This window comes from Eretmochelys imbricata, chromosome 1 (assembly GCF_965152235.1).
Source record: "Eretmochelys imbricata isolate rEreImb1 chromosome 1, rEreImb1.hap1, whole genome shotgun sequence".
NCBI classification, from domain to species: domain Eukaryota; kingdom Metazoa; phylum Chordata; order Testudines; family Cheloniidae; genus Eretmochelys; species Eretmochelys imbricata.
Window position 1 is genome coordinate 292,917,080 of NC_135572.1, and position 16,948 is coordinate 292,934,027.

The 16,948-nt window shown below is 39.3% G+C and overlaps 1 protein-coding gene across 3 annotated transcripts in view; it reads left to right on the plus strand.

Annotated features, from left to right (window-relative positions):
- Window positions 1-16,948, plus strand: part of ZFC3H1 (zinc finger C3H1-type containing) — a 56,956-nt gene that overhangs the window by 6,994 nt on the left and 33,014 nt on the right. The window contains exons 2-9 of one of the 3 annotated variants that reach the window (XM_077832826.1): window positions 1,779-2,198; window positions 7,278-7,342; window positions 7,592-7,829; window positions 8,075-8,301; window positions 11,262-11,385; window positions 13,675-13,766; window positions 14,762-14,965; window positions 15,792-15,956. In XM_077832826.1, the coding sequence (XP_077688952.1) occupies window positions 1,779-2,198; window positions 7,278-7,342; window positions 7,592-7,829; window positions 8,075-8,301; window positions 11,262-11,385; window positions 13,675-13,766; window positions 14,762-14,965; window positions 15,792-15,956 (1,535 nt within the window). The remainder of the gene's footprint in view (window positions 1-1,778; window positions 2,199-7,277; window positions 7,343-7,591; window positions 7,830-8,074; window positions 8,302-11,261; window positions 11,386-13,674; window positions 13,767-14,761; window positions 14,966-15,791; window positions 15,957-16,948) is intronic. The other 2 variants (XM_077832833.1, XM_077832839.1) reach the window with 2 other exon arrangements.

Here is a 16,948-nt window from a genome sequence, read left to right on the forward strand (position 1 = left end):
AGCTGTATTGTTAGTACACATCAGCCCTAGTGGAAAAGTATTTTGAATTATCATAATGTTCACCTGTTGCACAAGGAGCAAGACTGACTCATCAGGTTAAAACAATTTTTTTGCTGTATAAATATAACTTTTGGAGAATTAAGGTGTTTCGTCTAATTAAAGCAGAGTCCTACAGAAGAGTTATTAAGTAGCTATGTTAGCATTCTAAAGTTTAGACTAGGGTAAAAGAAGTTCTAATGTAGATGTTTAAGTAAACTCAAAATGCCAGAGGGTCTTTTGCTATTAGTTTTTGGTTCACATTGAACTGTGCCAAATAGGTTGGTTTAAATTTACAAGAACGCGTGTTTATTTGGATAAGAAACTATGAAAGGCACTTAGTTTGGCTATAACATGTCCAAATAGAAGTAATCTTTGGGTCCTGGTTTCATGTAAACAATAAAGCACAGGAAATACCTTGAGTGCCTTCAGCAGTCTGTAAATGCACCAATAGCATGTAATACATATTGGTGTAACAGTGTATTACAAGGCTGTTTAGATCATTAGTATTAGTAGCAATAATAATATAATCTGGTTCTCTGTCAGATTTCAAAGAGCTTTTCAAAGGAGGCAAGTACTTTGACTTCTTAATAAATATATTTACAGGGCTTCTTCAAATCATAATAGGCACTTCTAGTATATACAATCTTAATTTGTTAGTAATGATTAATAACAATCTTCCATGTGTCACTATGGAAGGAAATACAGTCTTTAATAAGATAATTCTGCATTCTCCTTGTGGAATTGTGTATGTGTACTTAAGGCCTGATCCATGAAACTCCATATGAAAGTCAGCAGGAGTCTTTCCATTATCTGCTCTGGGCTGTGGGTCAAGCTCCTGTTGCCAAGCCAAAACCCAATAGAAAAGCGGTGTCCATTGGGAATGCATGCACAACACCTTGTAAACCAAAAGGTTTGGTCCTGAGCAATGGCTGCAAAACGAACTAGTATATTCCTGACTGTTTTGATGATAAGTCCTGGAGCCCTTGGCTCCTTGTGGTTTACTTTTCTTGGTTGTTGGTGGTAATTATCTGTGGCTTTAGCTCAGATGTTGGAACACGGTTGCTACAGATTTTAACTGCGCTGTTGCTTGGTCTCAGCGTTTTATGGATGGTTAAACTGTGTCAGAATGAAGTTTCAGTAACTTATTCAAGACCACACAGAGGGAGTCAGTGGTTGAGTCATACTTCTGTCAGAGAAGTCTGAGGCTCACTAATTTGCTTTGAGCAAGTCTAACCACCAGGTGAGCTCCTCCCTATCAGTCTCCACCATTGCAGTTCCAGTGAGTCAGAGGTTGTGGGTGGAGAGAGAGAAAACTTGCTGGGCAATTCCTTGAGCTATAAGAGTAACAGAAGTCTTAAAAAATGAAACAAAAAAGATGGTATTTTTCTACATTTGAGAACAGTTGTAAAGTATCCTATAAAAGAAATGTGAATTAATGAAATTGAGCAAGAAGATGCTACTTGACAGTGGGTAAGTGTGATCAGTATGTTAACTTTATATTCCGTTCTTAAGACTAACGTATAAAATATGCATATTGTTATGTGTTTGACAAATTAAGTTCTGTTTCTGAAAATGGGGAGGAGAGTTCGATATGAAGTTCTAATACTAAATTACTCCAGTGGGGGAGCACATTTTAATTTGTTACATATTGTTGCTTAATCTTCATTCATTGTATCTTAATCTCTACCATATTAAGGTCAGAAATTGATGAAATTTAGTTTTCTTAACAAATAATTCAGCCAAAACTTTTGGAAGATCCCCATCTAGAAAACAGAACTACCCATCTAAAAATGAAAACTGTATGGAAGAAAGCTTTGAGGATCTTCTTCTGAAATACAAGCAGATTCAGCTTGAGCTTGAATATATTAATAAAGATGAAAAACTGGCTCTGAATAGCAGAGAAGAAACTGTGCACCAAGATGATGCTAAAACAGCAAACGCTGAGGACCAAATCGCTGTAGAAAATGTCAGTATTACAAAAGAAACTATAAAAGAAGTGTCTCCTGAGGAGAAAAATCAGGTTATAGCCTTTCAGGCATTTGAACTGAAACCTCTCAGGCAAAAACTGTCTACATCGGCTGAGAGGAACAGATTGAAAAAAACTAAAGATGGAACAAAACAGCTGTCACAAAAATCTGAACTCTCAGAATCCAGTCAAGGTAACTATCGAACGTTCCTGTCTGCATTAACCTGTTACAGCAAGAATCCTTGTGATTTTACTAGATATTTGGGAAAGTTGTGCTTCTTTGAAACTTGATATTGTTAAAAGAAAGTGGTTTTACATCAAACAACTTATTTTAAATTTGGAACTTGTCCTGAAGTATAACATCTTCAACATTTAAAGATTTAATTAAAGATTGATCCAAAATATAAAATAAATTATGATAAATATTTTCACAAAATTTTCTAACTTAAATGTAAATAACTTGTTTGTAGAGAGAGAGTAGGGCAGGAGAACAACATTAGAATATTTCCCTTTTGTTATATTTAGGTTTTCAACACTGTATATTAGTGCATGAGAATCAGAAAGTGAAATTGATGAATCACTAGTTGTCTAATCAGCCTTCTTCCCTTATCCACATTAACTAACTATAAAAAGGAAACATACAGCACATATTTAAAATAAATTGTTGTTAAAATCTAAACTATTTCAGTTTTAATAACCTAAAGAAACACTTTTAAAAAAATACATAGTTTTATTACTATGGTAATATCACCTGAAGGCCAAGCATGGATGTCATACTTGGTGGCTCCTGACTGTGGTATCCTATTTGAAGGGCTCTGAGTGATCATATTATGCTATTTAGTTCTGGTGTTTTTAACTGCAAAATGGTAATTTAATTTTGATAAGCCAGAATTGATTACTGTTCTAACATGTGCTGTCTTTATTTAAAAAAATAATAATTTGAAAACGAGACCTGTGGCAGCCTTAAATTTCACTGGGAGCATTGCTGTTAACAGTGTAAAAGAGTAGGTGGAATAACTAGTGCTAAGAGCTGACTTACTGCTTTTGAAATGTAGTTTGTTTTCTTGAGATTTTTTTTTAAAAACTAAATTAACAGTCTGAGGCATCCTGCTCATAACTGGAATCTTGGGCTTTCGTTTAATCATCTCTTATATTTTCGGTCTCTTTTCCTTACTGGCTTCCTTCTTGTGAGACTAGAATGTGCAATGGCAAAAGTTTCTCTGTTAAAGCTGAAAGGGGAGGATTGAAATTTAGTGACAATCGTATACTCTAGTGTGAGAGTTTTTCTCTCAAGTGTTTCTTGTAGTGTAATAAATGTTCCTGCCCAGAAGAACTTAAGTTGTAATATAAGACAAAACACACTGTAAGAGTTCAGGTAAGGAAAAGAAATGGAGAAATCATTGTGGGAAAGAGGTAGGGAAGATTTATGTAAGAAGTGGGTTTGAAAGGGGGCCAGATAGAAGCATGATGAACAGAAGTGGGAGGATATTCTAAACTGTAGACGCAGCACAGAAGAAAGCATGAATCTGAGATGATACAAAGCATCAGAGCATGAGAAATATAAGACAAAGGCATTGAGAGTCAAGATGATTAGCTTGAGCATGATCCAGCAGGAGATAGGAAGCCAGTAAAGGAAGGGAATGAGAGAATAGTGGTTAAGGAAAATGGTTTTACCTGTGGTACTTTAGATAAACTGGACAGGGGATGGTGAAAAGTAGGGAGACCCAAAAGATTATTACACTAATCAAGGTAAAATGATAAAGGTGTGGATGTGGCTTTATTACCAGGCTTAGAGGAGCAGTCATATCTTCGTGACAGAGCAAGAACCAATATAATATAGGATAAGTAAATATGTAGAAAAAGGAGTAAAACTGACACCTATGAGTCTGGGGAATAAAAAGGAGCTATTTAAAAACAACCCCACCCCCAAATCCATAAAAATAAGAAATTAAACACAAGAAGAATTAACTCTGTATTGCAGGACATAGGACTGAAAGGGATCTCTTGCTTTGAGTCCAGTCCTCTGGTCACAGACAACTCCATATATCATTCGTTCATAAACTTATCAGGCTCCAGCTTAAAACTAAGCAGGTTGTTTGTCCTCACTATTCCTGTTGGAAGGTTGTTCCAGAACCTCACTCCTCTGATGGTTAGAAGTGTTCTAATTTCCAGCCTAAATTTATTCATGGCCAGTTTATATCCATTTGTTCTTGTGCCAACTTGTCCTTGAGCTGAAATAGCTCTTCTTCCTCCCTCGTGTTTACCCCTCCGGTGTATTTATGGAGAGGAATCATATCCCCTCAGCCTTTTTTTTTTTTTTTTCTTTTTTCTTTTTGCTATTGGACCATATGCTAGTGGTAAAATTAATGCTGTATTCCTTGGATGCACAATTTATTTTTAATTCATATATAGTACCTAGCCTGGTAGGAGCTAAACCCATTACATAAAAAATACTAAAAGCAAACAAGTTACATAAGCCACTGACAAATTATACTTGCATGACCAGTACCACGAGTATCTCGAGTGTGCCTTAGAAGATCAAATGATAATATACAACCCAAATTAACAATTGCAATGCATAGTAATCAACCAGAAACAAAACAGAATAAATGGGCTTTGCATGATGCCCTGAGACTTATCAGAACTTGGATTTTCATGAGTGCTCAAGGGAATGCATAGTAAAAGCAGAGCATTCAGCTAAGAACCCTGTCGCTAATCTTAGTTTTATCCCAGGATCTGATAGCAAGAGCATCCCAAGTGATTTCAACAACCGTAAATTAATATCAAGTGAGGTAGGTATTTCTAAGATAAATGAGAGTATACTATTCAGGGCTGCATACAGTACATAAGAGATTATAAGGAAACATCCTCTATCGCAGAGCGTTTATATCAAATGTTATTCTGAGGCCCTAATGGGTGCAGTATAGCTGAAGAGCTATTTTAGGGCGTGTCTACACTTAAAACAATACCGGGGCACAGCTGCAACCTTCAGTGTAGACAATACCTATGCCGATGGGAGGGCTTCTGTCAGTGTAGGTAATCTGTATCACCAAGAGGTTGTAACTAGGTTGACTCGAGAATTCTCTGTCAACAAGAGGGGGTTGGTTCAGTTTAACTGCGTTGTGGATTTTCCACACTCCGAGTAATGTAGTTGTACCGACTTAATTTCCTTATGTAGATCAGGCCTTAATTCTAAAACACAGTTTTAATGCTAATTTTAACTGTCCTCCTCTTACTCAGGAGGCTCTATATCTTCCTCTCTGTGGAATACCCTAAGTTGCTCTTTGTAGCTCTATTCCGTTCACCATATATTTTTACCATCTAACTGTTGGCTGTGTGATTATGAGTTAGTCTTCGTCCATCTCTGGGGAAAAGCAGGTCTACACTACAGTGGGGATCAGCGCTCTGAGATTGATTCACTGGCAGGTGATTTAGCGGGTCTGGTAAAGACTCACCAAATGAACTGCAGATAGCTCTCCAGTTGACCACTGAACTCTACCCCCGACGAGAAGAGTAAGATAAGTCAACGGGAGATTTTCTCCCATCAACCCCCCACAATGTAGACCCCACAGTAACTCGACCTAAGGTATGGGGACTCACCGCGGTAGCGTAGACCTAGTCTTAGGAAGCATGTGTTCCATGTTATAGAAACTCCTGTCATCACAATTAGCATTAACTGCGCCTTTTCCCACCTTGAATCCGTGGATTGAAGGGGCATAGAGGGAAGCTCTAAAGTTCAATGTTGAGATATGTGGTATTAGGAAAAATACTTGTACATGTTCTGTGGCTAACTAGGCTATAGTTTGGAAGTGAAAAGGGTGGAAGTGCTATTAATAAATCCAATAATGGTCTCAATCTGCATCAGCTATATTTTAGTGATGTCTACTGTTGCCTTTATGCTTCAGGGCTTATTAGCGTTTTAATGTAAAAGTTTATAAATCAGCTGTGCTGTTAACTTTCTTTACGCTAAGTGAAACTTGATATGCAAAGTTTTAACCCAAGAACCAGTACTGCAGTCCTTTTGTGCTCCCACCCCCCATGACAAAAGAAGTCTGTTCAGTTAATTTTTTAAATCTTTAAAGTGTTTTCAGATGCTCTTACAATGTCTTCCATGTGCTTTCATTTAACACTTTTATGGTCTGTTGGTCTGGCTTGTGTAATAAGCTTTTGAAATATTTTTTTAAAAAATTGAAGGTAAAGCATTGCTGGGTTCATCCCATTTCCCCTCGTTCTCATATGCTATTTTTTTTTTAAAAGCACATGGCAAGCAGGGAGATCTCCAGGGTGAGCTATATAACATTTGTATCTTCTAAAATTTCTGTTTTATGTTTTGAGTTTGCATTTGCCCTTGTATCTACTTTTCTTGATATTTAGGAAGAGTCTTTTTCTAGGACTTGGGAGCAGGGAGAAAAGTGGGTTGTCAATTTCTCTTTTCCCAGTTTGGCATGTGGGCAGGGACACGCTCTAAGAGGGTTTTTTATATGGAGAGAAAGCATCTTCGAGAATGATTCATCTGCTGTTTTTATTTTTCCCCTCCCATTTGATGGCAATGTGACTGGTGGGCAGTCAAGCATATCTGTAGGGTAAAGTTCAGTTGGTGAGTTTTACTACATACCAGGCCACTGATAACCCTAGAACTGGTTTCATTGGAGGTGGAGGAGGTGAACCAGTGTTCTTCTCCAGCTTTGAGTTTTCAACTTAATCCTGCAAGGTCCTGAGCAGCTACTGGGATGTGCTGAGCTTCTTAAATTCCAGTGGGAGCCGAAAGTGCTGAAAATCTACTGTCAACCACCCTCGGTGTAGACCCTGCAATAACTCGACCTAAGGTATGTCGACTCCAGCTACATTATTCATGTAGCTGGAGTTGCGTAGCGTAGGTTGACTTACCGCAGTAGTGTAGGCATAGCCTGTCTTTTGACAAATGCCGCTTTCATCCTCTTTATGGGATAAACTGGGGGAAGACTTCCATAGAAGCAGAAAGAAAAACAGGGGAAAAATACCTTAGATGGAAAACTATTAAAAGATCAAAGATCCAGTCTCTACTGTCAGGGTGTTACTTCTCAAAGCAAGGTCAGTCATGCCAGTTATAATAGCACACTTTCAAAGTACACATCTGCAGCAATTTTATTTTTAATATACTACTCTAATGTATTAACACCTCAATAATATTAATAAAATATCTTGGGTTCAGTTCTGCACATTGTTTTAGTGTAGTTCTATTAAGTGAACTGAAGCTTTGTCATGTTTATAAAAGTGCTATTTTGTTTTAAAGGAGTAGAAGACAAAGAACAAAGATTAGTACGAAAGCTTAGCACTTCAGATGCTACATCTGAAAAGGTAAGAGTGTTGTGGCTGAAATGATGTTCTATTTTGTGGCATGATCTTCTGGTTTTTTTTTTTCAACGTTGTAAAGTCAAGCCACACTTTAGGAATAGGTAGCATTAATCCTCAAAGACCCTGATGAAATCTGGGGTGGGATTTTAAGCTTGCCTCTTTTATAGAAATCTAATTGCACTCTCAAGTCTTTTTGTGTGAAAAATAACATTTGTGAATTTAACTAATGACTTAAATTTAATGACTTTTCAGTTATGCTCTCCCCTCTTTTTCTCCATCCCATCCTCAAAGAAGCTACTGGATGAGGAGGAAGAGATGTCTGAATTGCAGCTTAGACTTCTTGCACTTCAGTCTGCCAGTAAGAAATGGCAGCAGAAAGAACAGCAGGTGATGAAGGAAAGCAAGGAAAAACTAACAAAGACTAAAATTGTTCAGCAAAAAGTCAAAACCAGTACAAAACCACATTCAACCAAAAAAACCAGCACTGCAGGTAATATGCGTAACATTATTTAAATGGTTAGCAGTAGTCGTCCATCTGAAATCTAAAATGTAATCTGTTATGTAAGGCTGATACTAATACCAAATCTTCACCACCATATGGCACTCACTAATACTTTTCATTCTCAAAACTTTTAGGGTTTCTGCAAAATGTAACCTTTGGGGACTTGTGTTGGATATGTGTGGAGGCTTTTAAAGAAATGAGATGCAATTACCTGTATATATTTTTATTTAAAGCTAAGCAAGCTTTGAGGAAACAGCAAACAAAGGCATGGAAAAAAATGCAGCAGCAAAAGGAACAAGAAAGACGTCAAAAAGAAGAGGAGCAGAGGAAACAGGAGGAGGAGGAGGAAAGAAGAAAAAGAGAAGAAGAAATCCGAAAAATTCGGGACCTTTCAAATCAAGAAGAGCAGTACAACCGGTTCATGAAGCTTGTTGGGGGGAAGAGGAGATCAAGAAGCAAGGTAGTGATTTGTTTTCAGATGTTCTGTTTGAGATCCTTGATTGATGCATACTTTCTTTTTCAAACTGTCAGAGAAACAGAATAGTTTAGTGGTTACAACATAGAATTTGGAGCCAGAAGTTTGTGTTTTAATCCCAGATCTGACTGTTTTCTTTTCTTCTGACTGTTCTTGGTCATGTCTCAATCTCTCTACATAGATTTATCCACTTGAAAATTAGTCATCAGTAATTATTCTCGTAAGAGTGTTGTGAGCATAAAATGCTTGAAAGATGTTAAACCCCTCTGTAAATAAGTATAACCAATTAGTAGTCAATCCTGTTCTAAGAGGTGTAAAGCCAGGATACTGCTTTTTACTAGGTTATTCTGGAAATTAAATTCAGTGGGGTAGCACTCCCCAAAAGTGCTCATTTTAAGACAAATCACGTTACACTGCAGAAGTGAACCAACAACATATGTTGCCTATCAAGAAGCAAAGGCTATTCACTAGGAAAAAGTCTCATTAATTTAGAGATAGGGTTGCTTAGTTCTGCTTTTCCAGAATGTAGAGTATCCCTAAACTTAAATTTGAAAATCAGGAAATAGTTATATTTTGCACCCAACCTTAATTCTGTCATCATGGAGCTGGAAATAGGCACTGGCACCAAATCAAACTTGACCCTGTCACTAACAAAATTTTGTGCTGCTGTGTCCCCAGACCAATTCTTTAGCCTCATTCCTCTCATTTAGGTGTAGCTGCACTGCCCCAAGTAAAAGTTAGAGTAAACTGGTAGCTTGCTGCATCAGGAGAGGTGCAGCTGCAGCTAGAGGAATCAGGGATCCCTGTGTTTTGGGCTTGTTATACAGAAGGTCCCATTAGATAGTCATAATGGCCATTCCTGGTTTTATAATGTAACAATATTTGAAAGAACTCTAGCATTTGAGGGCCACTAGAATGGCTACCATTGTCCATTCCAGAGGCTGACAGTCCACAAAGTATGTCAAGAATATAGAGGGATAGTAGCATTTCACCCCATTCTAACACTTGCATATTCTTAGTGCTCACCAGCACTCCATATCTGCATTGGCATTCACACGTCATGCATCCCCTCTGCCTTCTGTCCTGTACTGTTGCTCTGGGAGTTCTAGCACTGGGATGTGCCAACAGACTACACTATGTCGCTCATTTTGAAGTAACCAAAGTTGATGTCCCACAGGGAGTCCTTAAGACAAGGATGGACAGGTATCAACATCTGTCAAGTCTTTAGGGGCTTGCCTGGAATAGGCAAAGTGGTCAAGAATAGTAGGTCAGGCTTAGATAGTTGGTGTTTGGCTAAGCCCATTCTAATCTCAGCCTTTATCCTAGTCAAGATAAGGCTTGGGAGTTCCCCATATGCTATCCTTATTCACTTCTCCCCTGCTGTCCTCCAGGTGCTCAGGAGGGGTACAGTTATATGATCTTTAACTGGGACAGGTTGGAGTATTGCTCATGGGGGCAGAGGTAAGATTGTGGAGGGAGGGGGATGGGAAATGACCTTAACTCTGCATTTCCTTGTTTTCAGAAATGCAAGTTTAGCTCTTCCCTCCATGTTCTATGAGGCACAAGGTAGTGCTAGCCAACTTAATACAGGTTTGGCATTGAATTTCCCTTGTTTGAGGAAATGATGGTAAAGAGGGGGCATGATTGAGAGGCACCTGTGGTGTGGGCCATGGATGGACTTCCTAAATACATCTCACTGCTGCTCAGCTACTAGCTTTGCTTTTCTCCTGGCTCCTTCATGCCACTCATAAGGCTGTATCTGAGGAGCCCCTTAAGCAAATGATTCCAAATTGGCACCACAAAGTACACCATGTTGTGGTATACCACTGTTCACGACAACCTCCTTTATGTACATGGATTTTAGAGTACTTTGAAAGTGGGCTTTTAAACAGCTCTTTTTGACCAGACCTATGAAGTCACTGCCGTTCCTCGTTAATGCTGCTGACACTTGAAGCAGAACTTCCAAAAACAAGCCCATGGGCGCAAGCAGAAAGTAGTCTGAAATTTGTCTCAGAAGTCTACTAAAAGCGGCACTTGAACTCATAGTTTTTGTGTGCTCAAGTTCAAGACAGTCTGTTTCTGTAAGCAAGCAACTGATCGATGTAGGCTGAGCTCCTCTGCATAGTTGGTCGCATGAGGCATCAGGTGTACCAGTCTCATGGAGCGTATGCAAATCACTTTCTCTCAGGTGCCTGTCACGGTTCTTTTTTCATGGGAGTTCTGTCTCTGGAACCCTTTGGCCGAATGACCCATTATTCACACAACTAACTGGCTCTGAGGCTTAACGATTTTCAAGATAAATTCAGTATGCACCTGGATATTTTTAGAGCTCTGTGAAGGTTGAAAGCTTTGTTCAACCTTTACAATAAAGTTGCTGAGTGCTCTTTCATAATAACTATGTTTTTAGTTTTCCTATTCAGTCATTACTTGGGTCTTTTGAAAAGAGATTTGCTTTTCATCAGGAACTTCAGTAATTTACTGTATGTATTGGCAGGAGCAATAGAGTTCTGAAGTAGAAGTTAATTGTAGCACCATTTCTTTCAGAAACGCTTTATTCAAGACTCCCCAGACTTTTAACGTTGGCTAATTTTCAGGAGCTTGATTGTCTGTTATAAGTTTATTTTGGGTTTGATAATTGGATGTTTGCTTGTTAATCTCTTCCTTGATAAACTTGTAGAAACTGCTGTTATGTTCAGAGAAAACAGCATTCAAAACCTCCAGCTGATCTCAGTCTCTTCTCTACATGGAGAAGAAAACTGTAGTTTGACGACTTAAGCCACCCACGGTTGACCCCCTTCTTGCCTCCTTTTGTCTCTACTGGGTAGAACTTGGTTGAAAAATGAGTGAGGGGACAGGTAGTGGCAGTGTTAAAACAACTTTTAAAAAATGCAAATGCTGTAAGACATGCTAAATTAAAACACTTTTTTTTTTTTTTGTATGCGTAGTCTTCAGATACAGACTTGAGATGGTCTTTAGATAAGCAATCTACTGATAGTGGAGGAGGGATTTATCAATATGACAACTATGATGAAGTTGCCATGGACACGGACAGTGAAACTAACTCACCAGGTAAGATTTATTTTCAATTGCTGACATGGTTGAAAAGTGTAATGATGAAAAATGGTTGGAATATTACCGTATATTTGTTCATAAGCCGAATATTTTTGGTAAAAAAGTGACGCATCAAAGAGCAGGAGTCGGCTTATAACTGGGTCTACACCAAAATTTGATGATTTTAAACTCTATGAAATCATTGAAATTGAATATCTAATTCATTGTCGTTTTGTTTACCTGGGGCGTCTGCAGGCATGGAGCCCCTCAGTTCCCTGTGGCCGCAGTTCGCCGTTCCCAGCCAATGTCAGCTGCAGGAAATGGCACTTCCCGCAGCTCCCATTGGCTGGGAATAGCGAACCGCAGCTACAGGGAACTGAGGGGCTCCATGCCTGCAGACACACCAGGTAAACAAAACGTCCCAACCCACCAACGGCTTATCCTGACGGGCCAGGAGCCAAAGTTTGTCAACCCCTGAAATATAGGGTCGGCTTATGAAAGGATCATATAGTTTTTACTGTTTTTACCTATCCATCTTGGGGGGTCGGCTTATTAATGAATGGGCTAATGAACGAGTATATACGGTACTTTACTGTTGGAGATTGTCCGTTTCATATTTCTTCTGTCGTCTCAGAAGGGCTGTGTTCGTTTTGAGGACTGAAGTTGAATGGGTGGTAATTAAGGCTAAGATTTTTTTTGTCACGGATATTTTTAGTAAAAGTCACAGACAGGTCACGGGCAATAATGAAAAATTAATGGAAACCCATGACCTGTCCCTGACTTTTACTAAAAATATCCATAACAAAATGGGGAGCCTGGGCATCTGCTGGTGGGCTGGGAGCTCCAGGGGCTTCCACCACCCATGGGGGCTGGGAGCTCCTGGGTACCCCTCTGCTGGTGGCGCAGAGCTGCGGGGGTCGGTCCCCCTGTGCTGCCCGGAGCGGTCAGGATTGCCCCCACCGCCCGGGGCGGTCAGGAGCTGCGGGGGGGTCCGTGTGGGGGTTGGAAGCTGCGAGGGGGCTCCTGCCACCTGGGGCGGCTGGTGTACCCTGCAGCTCCTTGCCTCCACAGGTGGCCGGTGTACCCCACAGCTCCCAGCTGGCGCTGGCTGAAGTCATAGAGGTCTTTGGAAGTCACGGATTCCGTGACCAAATTGCAGCCTTCATAATAATGCCCTGCGGGTTTGAGAACTATGCCGTTTAAGAGGAACTAATTCTGTCCTGTTTTAAATCTGATTATTTTTTATATATCTTTGTATTCCCTAGGGATCCTCTAAAGATCTTCAGGCTTACACTTAGACAAATATGATTAGAAACATCAAACTCGTTTATAAATTCACATGGAATCATGTAGAAATGGGGGTCCGCAGAACACGATGTGAAAGACTCTGTTGGCTACTTTCTAGAACCCTGTCCTGCACCTAATTTTCTCACAAACTTAAATAAAACTATTTCGGCTCTCCTTTTCCATCAGAAAATACAGTTAAAATTTAGAAACATTACCAATATTTCAATAACGGTAATTCTTTCTTAACTGTGTTTACTCCTTTTATTCCATTGCTCTTCATCTTCTGATTTTATTTTCTTATTTTCCATATTATTATTATTATTTTTCCTTCTCGGCCAACTTCCTTACCCTCTGGCCTCTGTTCCCAGACTTTCTCACTAGCTGCCTCTCTTAATCTTTCTACTGTCTGTTTTTAGAAGGACCACAGAACATACTGTTTCCAGGCATGCAAACTGTGACTCCTTCATATGGAAGGGCGGGCCTCTGAGGTTCTGGATCTACATATCCCAGTAGTCAATACTCCTTGCGTTTCTTCCCTGTCTGGTGCTGAAGCCTTTGTGCATGTTGCATCTCCTTATTGCTGGTTGCCAGATCAGTTGGAATCTCTGCTGGGGCATGTAGTTTCAGAAAGCATGCATTTGTGAGTTAAATCAAACTGGACAGCAAAGATGGGTTTCTCTTAGAGTGATGTTGTCTTTGAATATTTGAATACAAATTGTAAAGTTAATAATAAAAAAAGGTAGAAACAGGGCATTGAGTAGTTCTGTGTGTCTTGTGTTCAGGTGTATATACTCCTCTTTTGATCTGGTCTCACCTACCAAAGTTGAGATGTAAATTAGGATCTTGCCTGTTTTCTCACTTTGCTTTATAGTCATGATTTGAAATGCAATTCGGTAACTTGCCTAGATTTTTAGTTGGTTAATTAAAGTATAACATGACTTAGAGTTGTGTTTGGTAACTGTTTAAGTTATTGTTGCTATTCTTCTTTCTTGAATTTAAATGTATCTCTCTTCGTTGCAGCTTCGTCTCCAGTGCAGCCTCCTTTCTTTGACTGTCTGATGGGATATTTTCCTCCTCCAACGCCACCAGTTTCCTTGCCTCTTCCACCTCAGGTTACAGGAAATAATTTCAATTAATTTATTAGTCTTTTAAATTTTTCAGTTTTAATATATATTTTAGTTCTGTGCCTTAAAGAAACACTGTCTTGGACCCCACATTTATGTTGCATTAAAATATGTGAGAATTTCCTAATAACTTCTAACAAGTCTGCATACAGTAGTTCTTCCCAGGCCCTTTTGTGGTGCCATTGTGCCTCTGTATCTTTTTGCTGATCAGTTGTTCCCCCTCTGGTGTTGGGGTGACTGTACAGGAGACCCCCTTTTCCAGAGATCAACAAAACCAGACAATTCTTTCAATCTTTTCTGGGCTCAACTGTCTTTCCACCTTCTTTGCTGCTGGAGTTCTAATCAGTTCCTTCTCCTCTTGCATCACTACTTTCAGGTGTGTAGCTGAAGGGTAGGGTAACCCAGTCCCCACTTCCGTCCTGGGCTCCGGTTCCCTGGCCCTATATACAAAATGTCTGTCCTCTCTAGCCTCAGTATTCCCCATCCAGGGACTAACACCTATTTTGGCTGTGTTGTAGACCCCTTATCCACCCAGTACCAGTCTCAATTAGACTCTGGTTGCCTTCTTACCTAGGAATTTTCCAGAAGCCTGCTGTTCTCTGTCTTCCCCCTTCCCACTGAACATTTGCAGCTTTCGTATCCTTCTTTGTGCCTAGTTGGTGCTTCTTCTTGGGACTAAAATCTCTGAATTCCTAGCCTTAAAGGGAATTGTAATAGAGCTGAAGGGACAAACCTTCAAAAGGCCACTGTTTTAGCACTTGTTGTTCTCGTTACCTACCTCCTTTTTTGTAAATAGGAGCAATTTAACTCCAGCCTTTGATGTCACTGTTTAAGTCACTGCTGTTTGAATTGTAATATTAAACCGTGACCTGATCAGTTTAGTTCATGTCCTTTGTGTCTTTTGGGATAATTTAGCACTGAAAGGTTTAGTTTAATTCTATTTGGTTTTCAGATTCTGTTTTTCTTTTTGTAATGCATTTCAGACCATGCAGCCGTTGAGCCAACTTTATGTGGAGGACGTTTCTTGTGTTTCTCTTGAGCCTCCTCCACCTCTCCCGCCTCTTCCACCTGAGGAACCTGAACAGCCACCCAAACCTCCATTTGCAGATGAGGAAGAAGAAGAAGAAATGCTGCTACGAGAAGAGCTACTCAAGTCTCTAGCTAACAAACGAGCTTTCAAATCAGAGGTAGTCCAGTAGTTTGTGAATATAGCCTCTAGATGGCAATCTTGAGCTTACTTTAAAGGTGACCTGCAAAGGGTGGAAAATATAGGATAGGTTTTTTTGCTCCTTTATGGCTGTATAAAACAATCCTGAATGAGTTTTAAACAAAATCTGCTTGTCTTACATTACAAATTACAGGTCTTGTCAAACCTGTTTTTGCTGGAGGACTGGTGGGATTATAACATTTCAAAGGACTAAAATTTGTACAGTTGAAGGGATTTTATTCACTGTTAAACTGTTTATTTGCTTAATACCTATTTAACAAACAATTAGAAGGAAGTTCTTTTTGTTAAAGCTTCAAACACTACCTAACCTGTCATTTGAAGGCTGAGAGAGCTCTTGCTGCACTTCAGTCCTCCAGCAAATGAGAGATGGACAGGACTTGACATTTCTAGTATTTCTGAGGTAAAAAACAGACAAAACTTATCCCCACCGCTCCCTGTGTTTGTAACGAAAATTAAACTAAACTGCCTATATGACCTCATAAAAGAGGCCACAAACCTATTTCCTTTGCAGATCAACTATAAACAAGAGCAGGACCATTCTTGCCTAGTACACTTTTTGGCATCACTATGTAACTACACAAGTGGTGGTAGTTTATATTCGATCAGAAAATTGAAATATGTTCTGGTGGTATAGTGTCTCTGTTATAAAAATTTAGAGATGGCATAGGCACTAACATGCTAATATTTTTCAATTGTTTTTCATATAGAGCTGTACACCTTTTGAAACTCTTTTGATACAGTATACTGTTTTCCCCCCTGATTGGACTTTTTATTTTCTTCTGTAGGAAACATCAAGTAATAGTGGTCCGCCTTCACCTCCAGTTCCAAATAATTCCCAGCCTGTGCCAAGAAGCAATCTATCAGCAGTCAGTATTAATACTGTATCCCAGCCTCGGGTACAGAACACAAAGTTTGTTAGAGTACCGCGACCTCCACGAGCAGTAATCACAGTAAGGAAATAACTTCAGTTTTCTTTTAGTAAGACCATCTTATGAACTAGTCTTAACTCATATGGTAAGTTAGAATTAAAGGATCTTCTTATGCATAAAGGCATGTTATTTCCCTTGCAAATAATTTTGTGTTAGAGCAGTGATTAGGAACCTGTGGCATGTTGGGCCGTTCTCTTTCCCTTCATTGCAATGAAATATTTAATTCTCTGATACGTCTAAGAATTTATGGCTTTTCTGAGCTGGGAGAAGATGCAGTGGCCCTTCTTAAATAACCTTTTAAAATGAGCTAAAGTTTTTCCCTTTTTAGATTGGGGCGGGGGGAGGAGAATCCTGAGAAGATAAGATGCATGAAGCAAGCAGCAAATGTAATTTCATATATTTTTAGCAATCTAGTGCAAAACGGTATAGCTGTCACTTAAACATTGTTTAAATTACCTTAAGTTACCTTTCACTAGGAATTTCAGACACTGAAGATTATTACCCTTTCCCGCTTTTAGCGTTCAGCATCCTATCGATTCAAAGCACTGTATGAGCATTTGAGCCATGGTCAAAATTCACTGAGTCTGTGAGACAGACTCTTTAAATACTGTCCTGTTATTTGGTTTGGTATAATCTTACACGAAGTTAAAGATGAAGGGAGATGTTACAGGCAGAAGATGCTTGGATGTAGAAAATTTAAAAACCAAAACAGTGAAACCAGCGTTTTTAAGATGGAGGGGAATTAATGAGGCATAAGATTAGCACTAAATGGTCGAGGTAGTTCTGTTCTGACAGTTGGTTTATCTGGTATTTAATTATCAGAGTCCAGCTAGATATTATATAGTGGTTTTTTAATCCTATTTTAATGGCTCTGAGACATGGGTTCAGATCACGTCAGTATCTGATTTGTGGTGTCCATGATCTCTCTGAAGCACCTTTGAAGTGTTTCACTGCCTACATATTGTTTTGTAAGGAGAAGGGAGGACAGTACGGATGAAAGATAGAAGAGGCCT